This window comes from Petaurus breviceps, unplaced genomic scaffold (assembly GCF_028583685.1).
Source record: "Petaurus breviceps papuanus isolate PSGF00001 unplaced genomic scaffold, PetGlider_PUasm1.0 188, whole genome shotgun sequence".
Classification (NCBI taxonomy): domain Eukaryota; kingdom Metazoa; phylum Chordata; class Mammalia; order Diprotodontia; family Petauridae; genus Petaurus; species Petaurus breviceps.
Genome location: NW_027185804.1, coordinates 41040982 through 41061484, shown reverse-complemented (window position 1 = coordinate 41061484; position 20503 = coordinate 41040982). Strand labels below are relative to the sequence as shown.

Sequence of the window (20503 nt, the reverse complement as noted above, 5' to 3'; positions counted from 1 at the left end):
GAAAATGAATCACAAGCAATTAGTCAAGGCATAAATAAAGGGTAACAAATGACAAGAATAAATATTATGTAAATATTGTGTGTGCTTTGGAAGTATTAACATGAAATATGCCAGTTAAAAATAGTGAATGGGCAGGATTCTGCAATTGCCATATAACAGCAGCCACTTTTACCTCTTCAACTTTCCTGACTGAGGAGAATAAGATCCTCATTATTTTCTAGGTTTTGAAAATACTTTCCTATAAAACATTGCAACTTTAAGATTGCCAATCTACTATAGCTACATGCAAGGAAATCTGGAACAGAGTTTCTATGTCTTTAACTCAGTCACTGATAAAAACTGTCACCAGTTAAAGGTCAAGGGAAAACTTTTAGGGAATGTACATAACTGAAGATCTACTGCCAAATTAACATTGAAGTATATTTTCCAGCCAGCGAGGCAATTCTAGATCTATCCAGTTGCATATCCTAATTCATATTTTAATCTTAAATGTGTTATGAGATATTTCATTAAAAGCTTTGTTATTGGCTAAGATTTGAAAGAAAATATGATTAATGATGACTCAAAGGAGAAAAGATAACTTGTCAGTGAGGTAAAAGTATGACATAAGGCAGAGAGGTTACACTTTGTCTGTTCTAAGGATATTGTAAGGAGAATAAGGTAGACATTCCAGGCGGGAAAAAGAATTAGGCTTTCCTGAAGAGATGTTGGGTTCCCCCTCCTCACAGGACTCCATTCACAGACTTTATGGCTACTTGTCAAGTCTGTATAGTTGAGATTCCTTTTGTGTAAAGTTTGGGAATAGTTAACCACTGAAATCCCTTCACTCAATTTTGAAATTATATGATCTAACTCAACCAATTTATTTTTCAGAGGTGGAAATGAAATGCCAAAAAGGAAAAATGATTTTCTAGTACTAAATTCCATTCACAGATGGAAAAGGGGGGGGGGGGAAATGTCAGGAACAAATTTCACTCTCATTATGGAATTTATTCTTCTTGGGTTTTCTGACCTTCCTAATCTCCAGGGATTTCTATTTGGTGTCTTCTTAGTTACCTACATGAGTATCCTAACAGGAAATGGTCTTATCATTGTCATAACCAAAGTCGATCCAGCTCTTCAAACACCTATGTATTTTTTTCTTGGAAATTTTTCCTTTGTGGAAATCTGCTACACATCTGTCACTCTCCCAAGAATGCTGATGAATCTTTTGACGCAGAACAGAAATATTTCTGTAGTGGCTTGTGCTGTTCAACTTTGTTTCTTTCTTATTCTTGTTATAGCAGAGTGTTTACTCCTGGCTGTCATGGCATATGACCGCTATGTGGTCATCTGTAAGCCTCTGTACTATCCACTCATCATGAACTATAAAATGTGTGTCCAACTAGTCATTGGCGCCTGGATCACTGGGATACCAGTGGCAGTAGGGCAAACCTATCGGGTTTTTTTCCTGCCATTCTGTGGTTCTAATAAACTCAACCATGTTTTCTGTGACATGCCCCCAGTAGTGAAGCTGACTTGTGGGGATACATTTGCAAGTCAATTCTCAGTATATGCTGATGCTGCCCTCTTTGCTTTGATTCCCCTTTTGTTAATACTTGGGTCCTATGTAAAAATTATCAAGACCATCCTGAAACTGCCATCAACTACTGGAAGATACAAACTGTTCTCCACTTGTTCTTCTCACTTCATGGTTGTCATTTTATTCTTTGGGTCTGGTTTTATCGTGTATTTCAGACCCAAGTCCAACAACTCAGAAGGATTAGACAAAGTTTTTTCTCTATTCTACACCATTGTGACACCAATGTTTAATCCTATGATATACACATTAAGGAACAAAGATATCATTGGAGCTTTGAGAAAATTAACACTCAAATGAAGAGGATCATTGAAAAGACTCATTGACTTTAAAAATCCTACTTTCTTCTTTATTTGTTCCATGATTCTCATAGGAATCTAATTCTAATCTTTTCTCTTGCCTGTTTTACAAAGTCTCACCATTGCCTTCCTGTAATCTCAAATCCTTGAGATACCCTGTTAAATATGTATAATTATGTCTTCTATGATTATTCAACTTAAAACACAAAGTTAGAATATTTTGGATGATTTACTATTAATAAACTATCTCCTCATGAGAAAAAGGATAAAGACAGGCAATTATCTGAATTATCCAGAAAGAGATTGTTATATCTACAGCACTCACAAAATCCAGCCTATGGAGAGATTTTTCTTAAAGATAAAGCATAGTGAATGAAATCATTATTTTGCTAAAATCAGAATAAGTATTGTATATTGTATTTTTAAAAATATATATAGTAATGAACTTCTGTCATTCATTTATTTACATATATAACCCTTTCTCCCCAAATAAATATTCACTTAAAAATAACTAACAACAACAACAAAATAGGGAATGGTCACATTATTTCACAAAATGCCTAATTCAAGGTCAGTTTCCTGGCTCAATACTGTGGGGGAAAAGTTTGCTGTATTTCATTTCTTCCTCAGATACAGGATGGGCCATTTAAATTACATGTCAAAAGGTTAGATTTTATTGCCATTTCCATTTATGTTGTCATGGTCTTTATATATCTCTATCTCTATATACATATATACACATATATATGTCTATCTTTTTAATCTATCTATCTATCTATCCATTTATCATCCCTGTTCTATTTATGACTCTGCATCTATTAAGAAGTATTCCCATTATTCTTCAAATTTTTCACATCATAATTATGTTATGATAATATCACATTCATGAGTCAAAACCTGTCCATATATTTTATTGACACAAAATGCTGCAATTAATATTTTGATGGAAGAGATGACAAGCAGACATATTATAAATTATGATGATTGATTGATAGAGTATTTTAAGTGGTTATTATGTATTAGGTACTATGCTGACTATTGGGTAGCTAGTGGTGCAATGGATAGAGTGCTGGGCACAGAGTCAGGAAGACAGACCTCAGTTCAAATCCAGTCTCTGACATTTGTTATCTATGTGACCGTGAGCAAGACACAACCTTGTTTGCCTCATTTTCTTCCATCTACAAAATCAGTTGGCATAGGAAATCACAAACCACTCCAGTATCTTTGCCAAGAAAACTTCACAATCACAAAGAGTTGAAGAAGACTGAAAAATGACTGATCAACAACACTGAGCTAAACAATGTAAATACAAAAGAACAATTTGACCCCTTCCCTAACGGAGCTTACATTCTTTTCTGGGAACTAAAAAAATATAAAATATGAGAACAAAAGCAAAGATGTAGGGAGATTTTGGCAAGGAGATATTACTGGTGATGAGGTGGAGGAGTTAGGAGAGTAAGTTGATCTGGGACAGACACAAAAATGACTTTTCAAAGCATGATGCCATTGCAGGGACTCATCAGTCAGAAAACAAGGCATTATTAGTGAAGGGGCATACTGAGATGGACAAGTATCTTGAGGAAGTGGAAAAGACTGGAAATTAGGAGTGAGTTAAGTTGGGAATAAACATTTATATATTCCATTTCCTTCAACTGTTGACTTCCTTTGGATGTGACATGAAATTTCTGGAGATTCATCATTTTGTTAATTATAGCTAGTAAGTAATCAATAAAAAGATGATCATTTGGTCTTTTCTCATAAAACAAAAATAGAATCACAGAAGCTTCTCATTGCCTATGTGCTTTTGGAAGGGTGCATGCTCCCAACAGGTGACAGTTAACTCTTCCTGGCTAACAAACAGTGAAAGGATAAATATTATAATACAAGGTGGACCTTTTGTAATGACAGATTGGGGGACTCCCATACCACCCACAGTCAAGCTTGATTGAACAGAACCTAATGGACCTGACACCTACATTAGATTCATTCTCTCCCTCTCTCTCAATGGTGATTACAAAGATGAGTATTTTAATATTATTCTCCTCTTCCAATCACTAACCTTAAATTCCAAGGAATGGGAAAACTGAAACATCATTCACATTCATCAGACATGGAACATTCTCAAAAAAAAAAATATATATATATATATACACATATATATATATATACATATATATATCAGTGTATTAGCTTATTTACAATCACTCTATAAGTAATAAACCTGTAAGTGTAACATTAGTCTAATCCAATTTCCTTGCTACTCTGTGATGTTCCCAAACTCATTCTATTTCTCTTTTCTGTTGACCTCCTTCTCCTCATTAGACCTTTCTCTCATTGAGGCCCTCTATATTGCTTATCTCTATGCCCAGTCATAAGTACCATCATCCCAGAAGGTCTTTTTTTGAAAAATCTTCAGGGAGATGCTGGTTTGTACCTATGATTTCATAAATGCATGAGACACCTGGTGAGGAAGCTCTTTCTACCCATAGACACAAGCAACTGTCCATAAATGTATAGTTTTAGAGAGTTGTCTAGATCACTGATAGGTTAAATGATTTTTCCCAAACTCATGTAGCAAATATACATCTGGGGAAGGACTTGCATTCCTAACTCTGAATCCAACCCTATATTCATCATATTATGTGTACTTTCATGTCAAAATGCTGTTTTACTACAATTCCCTCTCTGATCTTCCAGACACAAATTGTAGCGAATGTTTAAACTAAGAAACACTTGTAAATCATATTGTGACTTCTATCACCATGACTAAAGGTTCACACACTAATTGAATTTACTACTTAAACCTAATGATCATATAAAGGGACATATGCCTTAGTGAGAGATTCTAAAAATGTACATGCCTAGAAGCAGGATAACCAAGACATTGCTTGGGGTGAAACCTGCAGAATTTATTATGTATACTTTTAAACTACGTCTTCAATGATCCATCATTATATTTATTATATGAAGAGAAGCCCTTCCCCACAATACAACTGATGATTTAAAGATGAGTATTTAATTCTCTAATCGATTGTTTTTTCCCACAACATGGTAATATTCTACCTCGCTGATCTTTGAAAGTTTGGAGCTCTTTCCTATGAATGAAGGAGAAGAATCTTGCTTAATGGTGTTTTCCACCACAGATATGAAAAGTGCTGTTAGAGTACAGTAAGGATTATTGTCTCAAGGAATTGAGTATAATCACTCAGTGGTTCCATTATTTTAACAATTAGCAGAGAAACAGTAACTACCTGTAATAGTAATGTAATTTAAAGATCCCCCTGTATTGTCTTGGTTTTTGATTTGATTGTGTTAAAACCCGAAGCTTGTGAATCCCACTTGTGGGATGGACTTGTTGACGTGAAAAGAGAGTGCTGAACTGGGAAGAGCTGGTGATGTAAATTTAGAGAGACACAGAAAGAGAGAGGCAGAAGAACTTTTTGGAAACAGCATCTTGGAGGCAGAGAGAGATGGAAAGGATTGCTGAGGGCCAGTTCGAATTGCCCAGGACTTTTGACAGCTGCCACCCAGAGCTGCCAAGGACTGAGGAGACATGGCTGTTATGCTGGTACTTTCTCTATCTGTTTTGATGTTGTTTTGCCAGATTTGTCCATTGGTGAAGGACAGTCCTGTTGTTGCAGAGGCCTTGGAACTTTGCTGTTCATTCAGAGCTCCTGAGACTGTTCTGCAGACAGAGAGTGAATTCTGTCCACTGGTAAAGGACAGTCTTGTTGTTGCATAGGTCCTAGAACCTTGCTATTGGTTCCAAAGCCCTAAAGAAGGATTTTCTTGTTGTATGTTTACAGAAATCCTGGAAGGGGGTTTTCCTAATGTTTTCAGGGGTCCTAGGACTGTTCTGCAGATAATGAATTAATGGAGGCACTGGCAATGTATCTTGTGGTCTTGCTAATCTTTGTCTCCCCAAAAACTCAGCAATGTTGTAGGAGTTGTGAAAAGATACATATGCTAGTATATTGTTAGTGGAGTTGTGAAATTATACAACAATTGGAATTACACAAATAAAGTCACTAAAAGGTCCACACCTTTTGAACCAGAGACAGAATTACTCTACTTATAACCAAAGGAAGTCACCAATAGGAAAAGAAGTTTCTTTTATACATAAACATATTTTAGTAATACTTTATTGTGATAGCTAGGAATTGGAAAGAAAAGAGATGACCATCAATTCAGGAATGACTAAAAAGATTGACATTATGAATACAATAGAACTTTGCTGTGCTTTAAACAATGATTTGTCTGATGAATAAAAAGAAGCAGGGAAAAATCTACATGAATTGATGCAGAATGAAGTAAATACAGTCAAGAAAGTGACAAAAACTAATTGGACCAATGTAGATGGAAAGAACTATGACACAGTGAAAAAAGCAAAAGTAAATGTACGAAAAGTATAAAGGTTGAACAGGACTCAAATTAAGAGATATGATAAGACATTTTCCAATGCACGTTTTCATGTTTTTGGGTTCCAAGGTATTGCATACTGTGTTTGTTTCTTAGATTTTTTCTACATATTAGTTAGTTCTGCTCATTTTTTTATCTCTCTAAAAATGCTACTTGTTATATAGGTGGATGCACAGAGAGGAGGAGGGTTATGAGTGATACCAAAATGATATAAAAAAGGAAATAAAAATTTTAAGAGTATTGATAAATGGCCAATGGACACTAACAGGAAGTTTTCAAATGAAGAAATAAAATCTATCTATAATCATAAAAAATGCTCTAAACCACTATTGACTAGAGAAATGCAAATCAAAACAACTCTGAGGTACCATATGACACCTAATCAGATTGGCTAACATGACAAAACAGGAAAATCACAAATGTTGTGGAATTGGGAAAATTGGAAAACTAGTGCATTATTGGTGGAGTTGTGAACTGATCCAACCATTCTGGAGAGTAATGTGGAACTTTGTCCAAAGGGATACGAAACTATGCATTCCCTTTCACCCATAAATATCAATTCTAGGTCTTGATTCCAAAAAGATCATAAAAACAGGGAGAGGACCTTATTCATAGCAGCTCTTTTTATGGTGGCAAGGAATTGGAAGTTAAGGGGATGCTCATCAATTGAAGAATGACTGAACAAGTTGTGGAATATGAATTTAATGGAATACTATTGTGCTATAAGAAATGACGAGCAGGAAGACTTCAAACAAACCTGGAAAAACTCATATGGACTGATGCTAATTGAAGTGAGCAGAACCGAAAGAACATTGTACACAGCAACAGCCACATTGTTCAATGACTGACTGATAGACATAGCTCTTCTCAGCAATGCAAGGATCTAAGAGAACTCCAAGGAAATCATGATGGGAGATGCTATCCACATTCAGAAAAAGTACTATGGAAACTGAATACAGATGGAAACATACTATTTGCTCTCTCTTTAGTTGTTTTGTTTTGTTTCTTCTTTCCCATGGTTTTCCCCAATGGTTCTAATTCTTCTTTATAGCATGACTAATGTGAAAATATGTTTAGCACAAAAAAAGTGAGGGAGGGCACATCTGCCCAAGCTGAAGTTAAGTAGCACTATTAAAAAAAAAGTTTTACCATGGATTCCTAACTCTAGTCACATAGTTTTTTACACTCTTTCACACATCCTCATTAAGGTTCATGACCTTGAATTGAGAATTGCACTATTTTCCTTTCATTAAAAAGTGAAAAGAGGCCAGGGAGTGTAACAATCCCCAAAGAGAAGAGCAGAGCAGGAAGCTTTGCTACTTAAAGGGCCCTGAATAGTTTGAGATCTACTATTATTATTCTTATTTTTTTGGTGAGGAGATTTGTCCTTGTGGGCAATTTTTGGTGTTGTCATGAACTGTTCATATCTAAAGGAGAATCAGCATAATGTAGTAAGAAAAGTATTGTTCTAGAGTATTTTTGAATGTGTTTGCACACAGTTCAATTTGCTTGAATTTCAAACATAACACAAAGCAGTGTTATAACCTTGGATAAGATACTTAACCTGATTTCAGATTTCTCCTTTATAAAATGGAGAAAATAATAGCAGTATGACTGACATCACAAAACTTTGTGATAATGAAATAGAACAATATATACACATTGATATATTTATGTATGTATATGTAAATATGTATCCATTTTTTCAAACAGGAAACATTTTAGATTTGTATATATTATGCGCATATATGTAAGTGTAATTGCTACAATAGTAATGAAATGAAGTAGATATTATTTGTCACATCTAATAAAGGTAAGAGTTATTTCTCTGATTAGATGGATGTTGCTTGTTATAAGATACTAGTGAAACTGCTATACAGTTCTATATCCTAAAATCCTATTTATGGATTAAGAGACAGTAAAGAGAATGGAAATATTAATGTAAAAGCCTAAAAAAGAAAACATTATTGTTCTGCTAACACATTCAATTTTGAAACTGGACACACTATCAATTAAAATAAAATCATGCAAAGAAAAACTTGCAGAACAGTCCCCTGGGCTGTTTTGACAATATCTATATTGCCAAAAAAAGGCAATTTAAGTTATCTTGAAATATTATTTTAAACTATAAATAATGGGCTAATATATATACAAACAAAATCATTTTATCATTATGTTTTGATGAGAATGAAGGAAATAGATGTCATTTGAAAACTAAATGAAGTGGTTAAAAACATTTCTGCATATATAGAGGACCTCAAAGACATGTTCTTCTTATATTAATTTCTTGCAGGGAAGGCAAGACATAAATTACAATCTTGGTTGCTATCATTGTTTTGAACAAAGCATTCTCTCTATGAGGTGAGCAAACAGCGATATTCACAGAACAGAAAATGGAGGAACCGTGGGCCCTCATTCAGAGAACCTGGGCCAATTCCAAACTATCAATACGAAATATGAAACGGTTTATTTAAATGTTTCATTGTAGCAAAGATTCACCAAATAAAACTTTCCTCCATTGCTTTGCATGTTGTGAAACTCTGGACAGCATTCCAGTGGAGAGACAGGGGTAGGGATCTTTGATTAGTTCTCTTCTAGGGTAGTAAAAATAATTTTATATTGAGATGTGTAGCTACAGTCAGTGATCTATAGGATGCCATCAAAAATGGGAGATTTGTTATTAGAGGACAATTTTTGAATGATTTTTTTTTTAGGGGAAGGGATCAAAATGGATTCTAAAGTCTATAAGCTAGTGTACTTTAATGGATAGAAACTTCTTTATCAAGTAGATTGGGCAAGGGTGAAAATTATATGTACAACAAAGTTTATATTACTTGCTTTATAATTATACTTGCTAATTTGAAGTATAAATAATAACAATTTTACACCACCGTCATTTATGATATAGCACTTTCGCTATTCCCTGCTCCATGGGTCATACATTTGTGCTAGTCCTTGCTCAACAATAAAAGATAACAGGGATATTAGATATATTATTAAAATGATAAATGGACAGGCTATAAGTACTCGAAATTTAGGGAAGGAAGAGGTTGCTTTGGATTGGGATGGACAGGAAAGATGCAAAGGGGGAAAGAAAATAACCTAGGATTTGAAGAAAGAGTAGGTTCCTAAAAGCAGAGAATATAGGAGAAAGTTTGCCATATTTTGCAAGGTGCAATAATGGACCAAAAAATGTACGACAGGCTTGTTCTTGGCTCCTTGATAAATGCAGTCCTAGCTGTGATAGCCTTGAAATCCTGATTTTCTCTCCATCCTTCAATGTTTCTAACCATAGCACTAGTAAATATTTTAAATCTTAAGCACAGGCGTTTTGGAACCAGTCACATTAAGGAGAAAGTATTATTCCACCTCTTTTGTCATATTATTTGCTCAAGAAAACATAAGGATTCTAGTGACAAGTGGTAATGTTCTCTCAATATACAAAATACTAACACTGTACATTTTTTTAATTTAGGGTATGATACAACTCATACATATGCATTGATTGATCCATATTTGAATCCAAATGCCTTGGCAAAATGGAGCCCTAGAACTTAGAAGTGGAAATGGACTTAGCCATTATTGCCAGCAGAAGTGTTGTATGCTTCTCATTTATGGAGAACTTTCTATTTTTAAAAAAAAATGTTTTCCATACTTTATCAATTTGAAGCTCATAAAAGTCCTACTAGATGGTTGTTATAATCCTCTTGTGTGTGGAAAGCTAGAGACAGAAAGTGACTTGTCCTGAAGCATATAAGTAGTAAGTGTCTCAAGAAGGAATCTGTTAGCTCTTCACAGAAATACCAGGATCTAAGACAACTCTGAAAGACTCACGAAGGAAAATGCTGTCCATATGCAGAGAAAGAACTATGGAATCAGAATTCAGATCTATCTTTTACTGTGTCTTTTGTTGCTGCTGTTTTGTTTCTTTTCTTTCTGGTGGCTCCTCCCATCCATTCTACATCTTCTTTACTACATGACTAATGTGAAAATATGTTTAACAAGAATGTATATGTAGAGTCTATGCCAGATTACGTGCCTTCTTGGGGAAGGGTGAGGGGAGGGAGATGGAGAAAATTTAAAACTCAAAAACTTATGGAACTAAATGTAGAAAACTAAAAATAGGTGAATGGATTCATTTTTAAAAGGAAAAAGAAAAGTAGTGTGGGGGGGATAAAGTAAAAAGTGCACAACTGAGAACAAAAGAAAACCTACAAAGGAACAAAGAAAAGCTGGGTAGCTTTGAAAGTAATGTATATTTGTTATGTAGGTTTTTATGAAGTGTAAATCTGTTTTATATTGAATCCTCTCTTATGCTCTGCTGTGTACATGCAAATGTTCTTTTTCTTTTCTTTTCTCATTTTGTATTTAAGTTTAAAATGAATAAAAACATTACCAAAAGAAAAAGAAGAATGAATTAGATTCATTTCTTCACCTCAGTTTTGCCCTTCCATGAACAAAAGGCACTATGCCTTTTGGAATGGTTATTAAAATATAGGATTCTAGAGACTGAAATAAGAATACAACATAGAATGTTAGAGTCAGGAGAGATTTTAGTATATCAAAGTATGTCAAATATGGAAGGAAACAAATCACAGAATACGAGTTCTGAAAGAGCTAAGTACACAGAAAAGAGGGTATAGAAATCTTATGTCCACTTTAAACAGAGGATATCACAACTAGGAAGACATTGCCCAATACAAGGACAGTGAAAGTGACTTTGAATCACACAATATCTGATGAAAACGGTGATTTCAAATCATTTAATCTACTTCCTCCATTTTTTTACAGACAAGCAAATTGAGGTCAAGAGATCAGATAATTATCCTATCCTGAATTCATCATTTCCAAAATTGAAATGCCAAGGATAAATGGATGGAACAAATCTCACAGCTGTTATGGAATTCATTCTCTTAGGATTTTCTGACCTTCCCAAGCTCCAAGGCTTTCTATTTGGAATTTTCTTTGTAATCTATATGATCATCCTGATAGGAAATGCCCTCATCATTGTCATAACCCAAGTTGATCCAACTCTTCAAACCCCCATGTATTTTTTTCTTGGAAACTTTTCCTTCTTGGAAATTTGCTATACAACAGTCACTCTTCCCAGAATCCTGATGAACCTTTGGACCCAGAATGGACATATTTCTTTTGCAGCCTGTGCTGTTCAACTTTGTATTTTCCTTATTCTGGGGTTAACTGAGTGTTTTCTACTGGCTGTAATGGCATGTGATCGTTATGTAGCTATCTGTAAGCCTCTGTATTACTCTCTTATTATGAATCACAAGGTGTGTACCAGGCTCGTAGCTGGTGCATGGATAAGTTCAATCCCAGTTGTGACTATACTGGCATATCAGATTTTTTCCCTACCCTTCTGTGGTTCTAACAAACTCAATCATATATTTTGTGATATCCATCCTCTACTGAAGGTGGCCTGTGGGGACACTTCTCTGAATGAGCTATCTGTCTATATTGATGGTGTTCTATTTGGCATGGCTCCCTTTCTACTGATCCTTGTGTCCTACATCAAAATCATCACTGCTATCCTGAAGCTGCCATCAGCCATGGGGAGATACAAAGCTTTCTCCACTTGTTCTTCCCACCTCATGGCTGTTGGCTTATTCTTTGGTTCTGCTCTGATTATGTATGTGAGACCCAAGTCTAGCCATTCAGCAGGAATAGACAGAATTCTCTCAATGTTCTATACCATCGTAACCCCAATGTTTAACCCCATGATATACAGCCTGAGGAACAAAGATGTTATTTGTGCCTTGAAAAAATTACTACCTGATTAAGATCAAGAAGCAAATACTAAAACTTAATCTTTTTCTTCTCCCTTTGCCTCACTGTTATTATGAAATAGAACTAACCATCTTTCTGTATGTTTTGAAAAACTATCATTGCCTGGAAGTAATGAAAAATGAAAGGAATATTTCCCCCCTCCTCAGAAAAAAAATAAATTGTATCTTTGCATCTTCAAAATACAAACAGAAATCTGGGCTCAGACATTTAACACCCACCCAGAAACACCTGGCCTTGTAACCTTGAGCAAGTTACTTAATCCCAATTGCTTAGGGGCGGCCAGGAAGCTCAGAGAGTAAGAGCACCAGCCCCCAATGTCAGGATGACCTGCGGATCGAATCAGGGCTCAGATACTTAGCACCACACCCAGAAATAACTGGCCGTGTAACCTTGAGCAAGTTACTTAACCCAAATTGCTTTAAAAAAACAAAAATCAAAATCTATTTAAAAAATTGTACTGTTAAGTAAGCATCATGCTTCTTGAAGAGATAACTCAGTAATCTACATGGAGCTTATAGTGTCTACAACTGAATTAAAAAAAAAAAAAAACACAACCTGAGGCTACTGACAGATTCTAACCAAATATTCCTTTCAAATGCATAACAATTCCACTTTCATTGCTAGACCTAGACAGATTATGTTGGCAATTTTATCTTCTATTTTGTCTATTGTCTATTGGCCACTTTACTGGAGGTCAAATATTCATGGTGCTAGCTTTCACATCATAAATAAATCTATAGCTTGAATGAAGGTCTCGTTATTAAACCTATTTTCTAGCTACTTTTTTTGCCTTTCTCTTGGCCTAATATAGTATATCTTGGAGATTTTCACATTTCTTATCCTGAATCCATTTGATCAATATGTAGTTTTGTTCATTTGGTTATTTTTTCTTATTTAGAAGAATTCATAGTTAATTTTTGTTTAAAAAATAGACCTTTTCCATATATTTTAAAATAGTGAGATTTCTTCCCCAGCATATTCTCTTAAGTAACTGTCACTTGCTGAGTGTGGTAGATTATCAAAACCTGAAGCCAGGAATTGTGGAAGATAGAAAGCTCATTCCATATTAAAAATAAACGAACAAACAAAAACGGGAAGCAATGGATCATTATTCCATAGTGGTGAAGTATCCTTTTCCTAACCTGGAAAGTATCCTTTCCTCACCTGTAAAATATATCACAACCCTCCTACTTGGTGGGGAACTTATGTACTTTGAAATCTTCCCTGTGTTGTATTAGAGCGCCTCTGACAAGTAGATAGCCAGGATTATTACCTTTCAAAAGTCTAATAAATAGGTGCCCAGTTGAAGGGATACATCTCCTGCTGACATTCCCTTGCACTTCTAGGTTACTCTTATTTTTACGAAATTTTCTCTACCCAAGGTTAAGTCAATTTCGTTACCTGTCATGTATTCATGTCACTGTAGGGGACAAACAGAAATTCTTATTTACATGACAGGTTTTCAAATGTCTGTAAACACACATGCTACCCCACACCTTCTATACAATTTGCTTCCTTACATGGGTCAAGTATGAATAATTATGTAACAAGGATTTATTTAGGATTTTCTAAAAAGTGTTTACCACCTCTCTGCATTTCTTGAGAAATTATGAAACCGGATAGTGAAATTCCTAAGAGAAGAGAGAAGAGTACAGAACTGACAATGACACTCTAGATGTGATTTGAGCAATATGTAGCACAATTTTCCTAATGCTTCTTAGGGCTGAATTCTGAGGCTCCCAGAGTTTCAATTTGCTTTAGGTTTTTTAACTTCTGTATGAGAGTATTGATTCATATTAATATTGCAGTCCAGTGAAATCCACAAGCCATTAAAAAAAAACAACAACTGTTATCTAGTCACCTCCCCACTCCCCCACCCCTCCAAAAAAATCCTGGAAAATTGATTTTCTGAACCCAACTTTGAGAATTTATATTTTGTTTTCTTTTAAATGTAACATCAAAATATTTGGTCCAAGATGTTGCTACCAGAGGTCAAATGTAAGATGATACATTTCAGTGGCCATGGGAATGGAAAGGAAAAAGTCAGATTGGTTAGTAAAGTCACAGGTTTTAGAGTGGAAAGGGGTTTTGGAAATCATCTTATCTATCCCTCACTTTAGAAATGGGAAAATTCAGTGCCAGCAAATTGCAGTAACTTGCCCAGGGCCACACAAGTCATCTATGGTAGGGATGCTATTTGACTTCAGATATCCTTAACCAGTTTTATTTCAATTGTTCTAATATCCCTTTATTATTTTTAATGGATTTACTACTAAATATGATTGACCACATGAACAATAAGTTCTGATTATCTTGGACTGGGTGTTAGAGTAAATTTAAGTCCCTTCTGTCATGGGATCTAAAGGATGGGGGCAGATTTGATTGTGAACACACAAGTATTGTTCCTTTATTTGTGAATTATATTGGGAGAAGAGGAGGAGTTTCTATTAGTGAACCCAAAGTTAGCTCTAAGTAAAAGTTCGTTGTGTTCTACTAAAACAGTTATAATGCACTCACATAGTACTTATCACACCATGGGTAGATTATTTGCTAACTAGACTTAATAAATTTGTTAACTCGACTTAATAAAACCTGTGTCCTTCACTCCTTCCTGTTTTCTTCCTTCCTTGTGTATTTTCTTTTATTAGCAAACACTCTAGTGTCTAATCTCAATTTCTGATTGTCCTCTCTAGAAATTTCTTATTTCCCTGGTTCCTGCTAAATGTGTCAAATTAGCACTTCATTTGACAACACCTACCTTTTCATACTTTCAGGTCTGTCAAGTATTGTGCTACAATACTGATTCCCAAACACTATAGAAAATTTTAAACAAGTTAGTGAATACTTGAACTGAGAAGAATTTAAAGTAACAGGTGACAACCAGGAAAAAAGAAAAGTCATTGTAATGTCCTGCTTTTTGTAACAATACTTGCATATGCAGTTAGCTATTAATTCCAAAGTCCAATATTGACAATATGTAGTTGTAATGCACCTATTCCATTCCATTCAATTCAACACACATTTATTAATCTTGGCTACAAGATTCCTTGTTCTGATTTGGGGTAAGTATATAGTGCCTCAAGGCCTTACTCCTGGGGATATAACAATATAGCAATAGTCTGAGTCACAGGATATTTCTTCCACTCCTTGTTCTTTTCTGAGTCACCATTACTCTGGTCTCAGGATCATGGTTTCAGACTACATTGAGTCATGTGTAAACAAAGTCAATCATATCATTTCAAAATGAATCAAATAAAAGTCATGAAGATCTTCTCTAAAGTGGATACTAATGACTTTGGGGACATTTTGAACTAGAAGGGGGATTATGTGTAATTTGTTCCAATTCCCATTTCTTCCATTCATGATTTGATAGAATAGTAAACTGAGGCCCAGAGAGGGGGACTGAACCTACATGTATAGCCATAGATAGAAAGTAGGGATTGACTTAAAACTAACATTCTCAATCTTGTCAATCTGTCAAGCATCTCAAATATCTTGTGCTACCCTCTCAAGATTTAGAGTTAGAATCATGTGGAGACAAGGCATACTGAGGCATTAACAGGTGGAACCAGGGAATAGGCAGGTCCAAACTTCACCATGTTTTTCCTCTCTGGCCCAGGGTAAGAATTAAGAGTTTTGTGACTAACAGACCTGGGAAAAGCAGGGCACTGCAGACCATTTGCCTGCCTTGAATCTTACTCTTAAAGCCACTATTGAAGGGTTGGGGGTAACCCTGTGGAGAAGTGGTTTGAGATCAACTTCATCACAAATGGAAATTGTTTTTGTTTTTTTTTTTAGAAAAAAGATGTGTCACAAACACAATCTTTTTATTAATTTGCACCACTGATTCAGTGGGGAAGGGGAAAAGGCAAAGGTGTAAAAGCCAGAAAAGAGGAGACATGAGGTAGCTGCTGGCTGGCCAAAGTTTTGGTAACAAATGTGAAATCATATCTCAATGGGCCTTTCCTCATACACCCCTCCCTCCCCCAGGATGGGGATCCGTACACCCAGCTTTTCTTCTTTAGTTTTCAAAGACTAGGACCAGAGGATAAAATGGAGAAAATCCCATCAGAAAGACAGTGATTCTGCATTTGTTGACCCTCCCGTTCACTAGGAGTTCTAATCTGATCTGTTGTCAAGCAATGGGAGTAGAGCCATTGAAGTTGAAGCCTTACTCTAGGTCTAGGCCCATGCCCTGGGCACATTTGTGAAGTCAGTTAAGCTCACATGGGGGAGGTGGAAAAGCATTAATGCAACATGAACAAAGGGATGAGGAGTATGTGATGTCCCCTTTGAGGCTCAGGCCCATCTGAGTGGAGGAAACTTTCAGTCCAGTCCTGTCTCACTTCTCAGAACCAGGTTGGTCCCAGCGGGAGGCTCACACTCTCCTGGGCTATCTGGGAGGAGGAGACAGGATTCAGCAAGGCCAGAAATGGAAAAGTTACTCATGCCCCGGGCAAGTCCCTTCCCCAAAGACCTCCTGGAAGGTGGGAGGAATTAAATGGTCACAAGACTTTTTTTTCTCCCTTTTTTTTTTTATTGATTTCTTGATTTGATTGATTTCAGGACATTGAGATCTGGAGAATCCAGCACAGGCCCACACGGCAGAAATTTTTTCTATCCAAAGCTGCCTCATAGCTGAAGCACCCCACTGTGACAGCACAGGGTGTGATTCTCAGCCCTACCAAAACAGGACTCAGGACTGATAGAGGAAAGCAAGGACTAAGGGCGTTCCCTCCCACCACCTCTGGGCTCCATTCATTCCACGCGTGGGCTGCCCCCAGGGTATCAGCTGTCAAGGGATCACAGCTGATGGCCCCAAGGGGGGGGGGGGGCTTGCAAGGAGACGTCAGCAGGCCATGCTTCCACTAGGGTCGGGTCTCAGGGGAAAGGGAAAACGGCGGGAACTGAAGAAACTTTGGGGGTTTCCTCGGCTTTCCTCAAAACCACACCATTCCTTGACTGGCATTGCCCCAGAAACAAGCCGCAGGCGCTAAGCTAAGCGTCCCTGGGACCCTTGGCACATAGGAATCCCCCAAAGACAGGCAGCTGGTGCAAAGGCAGCGGGAAGGCCCGGCCCACGAAGCTTTTCCCGCTCATTCACGATGGGTTTGATCATTTCATTTTCTAAAATTCCCCAAGGAGGAAACAAGGAAGAACCACGGCCAGCGGAGCCATTGGGGCCTCCTAGGCCGGAGGACGCGCGCTGGGGGGAGGGGTCACGGCGCTTCCGCCCCCCCCCCCCCCCCCCGGCTCCCCAGGGGGCCCAGAGCCAGCCACGGGAAGAGGGTCACACGCCTCCCCCTCGCGCGGGGCCTCGCTGCCCAGGCTGCTCAGGGCGCCCAGGACGGCCATGCACCGGGCTGACCCGCCCAGCTGGAGCCCGGCTCAGGCTCCAAGCTAATTCACTCCAGTTCACCTGCCCGGCGCCGGGGGCGGTCACCGCAGCGGCCACTGCGCAGGCGCTGTGCTTCCTGGAGGCGGCCGCCATCTCCAGAGCCAGCTGTGAATGATGGGAAGGCAGGCCTGGACACCTTAGTGCAGACGCGCCACGTGACCCCTCGCCTCCGACCCGCCCCCTGGCCTCTCAGCACAGCCCCTCCAACCTGGGCCCAAGACTGCAGTCCTTACGGAAAGGTGGCTTAGGAATGGCCCTGCAGCGGTCACAGCCACGACAAGCGGGAAAGAACAATCGTGTCTTCCTGTGGAAGCTCCCGGAATGTTCATATGGTGGACATGGTGGGAACCATGTTGGAGCGGGAGTCAGGAAGCCGTAAATTCAAGGCGCACCTCTGACAGTGAATAGTCACGTGACTTCTGTCTGCCCGCTCCTCCTCTGTCCAATGGGAACGATAATAGCGCCCCCCCCCCAGGTTTACTGTGAGGAGAGAATGAGATGATCTTTGTGAAGCGGGTTTTAAACCTCATGGAAGTGGCCGTGAATGCATGACTAGATCAACAAATGAAGGAAACGCAAATAAAAAAGCTCCAATGAATGAATGAATTGTAAGATTCGACATCCCATACAAATATGACTTTACTGGAAGTTATACCAGGAAGAAATGCATTGCCATTTGCTTTGCCTCTGTAGCCAGAGTCAAACTGGGCCTGTATATCTGACTGAAAGTTAAAATCTCCTACGTATGTCATGGACACTTTTTAGAATTTCACCTGCTTGGGGTGGCGCAGTGAATAGAGGACTAGCCATGTGACCTTAGGCAAGTTACTCAACCCAATTGCCCTGCCTTCCCCCCTACAAAAAGAAAAAAAAAAATGAACTGCTTGAGAGTAGGAACTATTTCAAGTTTCTCTTTTTAGCTCAAATAGTTTCAATAGTATTTTGTACAGTAATTTTTTATTCATTCATTTTTTAATTTAGACTTTAAGAAGAAAAAATACAGAAAACAAGGGAATTGGTTATCAAAAGTATTTGAGGTTGTTAACTCAATGAATGCAAATAGATTAATTTTTGATGCTGATTATTAATAATCAGTAAAAGATGTAAGAATTCTTTATAAGGTGTTTTAATACAACAACATAGCAAGTAGGCTGATATGTGTGACTTGATACCCTCATTTTTTCAGATGAGAAAGCTTAGTCTAAAAGATGAAATTATTTTTTCATTGTTGCATATCTAGTTAAATGCAAAATTAAAACTCATTCAAAATTTACTGATTCTAAATCCTTGTCACTTTCTACTTTGAAACTGCCTTAGTGCATTTTAAGAACATTGATTTGTTATCAGAAGATATAGCTTCTCATTAAAAAGTGAAAAGGGACCTGGAAAGGAGCTGTCCCTGCAGAACAGACTAGGAAAAGAAAACTATTTAATGACTTGTAATTGATTCAAACAGAAAGGTTCCTTTCTTTTTAAAAGGGGATGTGGTTGGTTGTTTCTGTAACTTTTCTGGTTGTGATGCATAGTTTAATACGTTAGTTGAAAAAAAGAAATGTGGTCCTGAAAGAAGTCTGAGAATAAGGCAAGAAAGACAAGGTTTCAAAGGTAGGATATGACGGTTGTTTAGGGACATCATTCAGACTTTGTGTGTCACAGTTAACTTATCTGTATAACTGACAAAAAAAACCAACCTAGGAATTTCCAGTGTTGTCCCCAAAATCAAATAAGCTGCAGAACCAAAAGTACTTTATAAATCTCAAAGAATCTTATAAAGATTGTTTATTAGCAGTAGTATTAATCATAATGTTATTAGCATATGCATATTTCATTTTGGATATGCATATTTAGGAAAGAAGCAGCTGTAAATCATTTTAGCTAGGAAAGGTAAATATGTGTGTGTGAATATAACTGTCTCTCTTAGGTTGATTTTGTTTGCCTTTCTGTTTGTCTCTCCATTGCAATTCTGAATCCAATGTCTAATTTAAAGATTAAAATTGAGAAAAGTGAAGAAAAATCTTTCCATTTAAATGTGAGAAAAATTTCTTCAAGACAAAAGGAAGCATTCATGGTTTTCAGATTTGGATCACAATTCAAAGATCATGTTTAGTAAAACTCATTGAAAATTAAGCATTTACTTATATTACAAAGCTATAATAATAGATCTTGGTTGATTATCAAAAACAACAAAATAAGGTAAGATAATATATTCCTCCTCTAATGTTTAGTACAATAAGGAAATCATTTAATCTCACCAGGTGTCAGTTTTAATAAAATGTGGTCATTGGAATAGATGGAACCTGAGGTCTCTTCCACCTATAAACCTAGGACATTATGAATCTCTCAGTATGAAGAGCAAACTTTTTTTTTAAGTTTTGCTTTGCTGAAAAGACAAAGAAAAACCCCACAGCATTTTTTGAGGGGGAGAATAGAGGTTAGGGAAATCATCTGTTATTTTATCAGTATGGAAACTCCTAAAAGAATTGATGAATTCTTAAATTTTCCTGGGCTAAGTGAATTTTCTTTGTTCGCATAGTATGATTCAGAGTTAGGACTTGAAACTAAATCTATCTGAACTCAACACTTCCTGACTGCTTTAAAAAGAAAGAATAAAGAATAAAAGAAGCTGATTTGCATTTGTCATTGAAATAAATTATTTTTTTTCTTAAACTATATGATCAATTATTAGAAAAATATGACTTAATGTTATTTCATAAGTGTATTTTAGTGCTTTCTGTTTGCTTTCTTTTGTTGTTTTTTTTTTTGTTCAAGATATTTCAAGACCAATGTATCTAACCTACTTTGGCTATGTTCACAAGGAGAAGCACATTCCTAAAACCTTAATAAGGAGAATTGTCAACAGCCTAATGTACTTTGAAATTAGAAAATCTTAAAGAATTATCAATGATTCATTAAGCTTAAACTTTACAGTACAAATTTCTGTAGTACACTTTCCTTTTCATGTAAGGTTATGGCCAAAATGTATGCTGACAGAGGAGAATTACAGGT

At 36.8% G+C, this 20503-nt stretch overlaps 2 protein-coding genes across 2 annotated transcripts; both read left to right on the top strand.

Annotated features, from left to right (window-relative positions):
• The first annotated feature begins 955 nt into the window (after positions 1 to 955).
• LOC138163553 (olfactory receptor 10AG1-like) lies at positions 956 to 1879 on the top strand. Its single transcript, XM_069091001.1, has one exon. It carries the CDS (start codon positions 956 to 958, stop codon positions 1877 to 1879), a length of 924 nt encoding a protein of 307 aa, XP_068947102.1.
• A 9255-nt stretch (positions 1880 to 11134) lies between these two features.
• Positions 11135 to 12907, top strand: LOC138163552 (olfactory receptor 10AG1-like). Its single transcript, XM_069091000.1, has 2 exons — positions 11135 to 12076; positions 12783 to 12907. Exons 1-2 carry the CDS (start codon positions 11169 to 11171, stop codon positions 12811 to 12813), a joined length of 939 nt encoding a protein of 312 aa, XP_068947101.1. The 5' UTR covers positions 11135 to 11168; the 3' UTR covers positions 12814 to 12907.
• The last annotated feature ends 7596 nt before the right edge of the window (positions 12908 to 20503 follow it).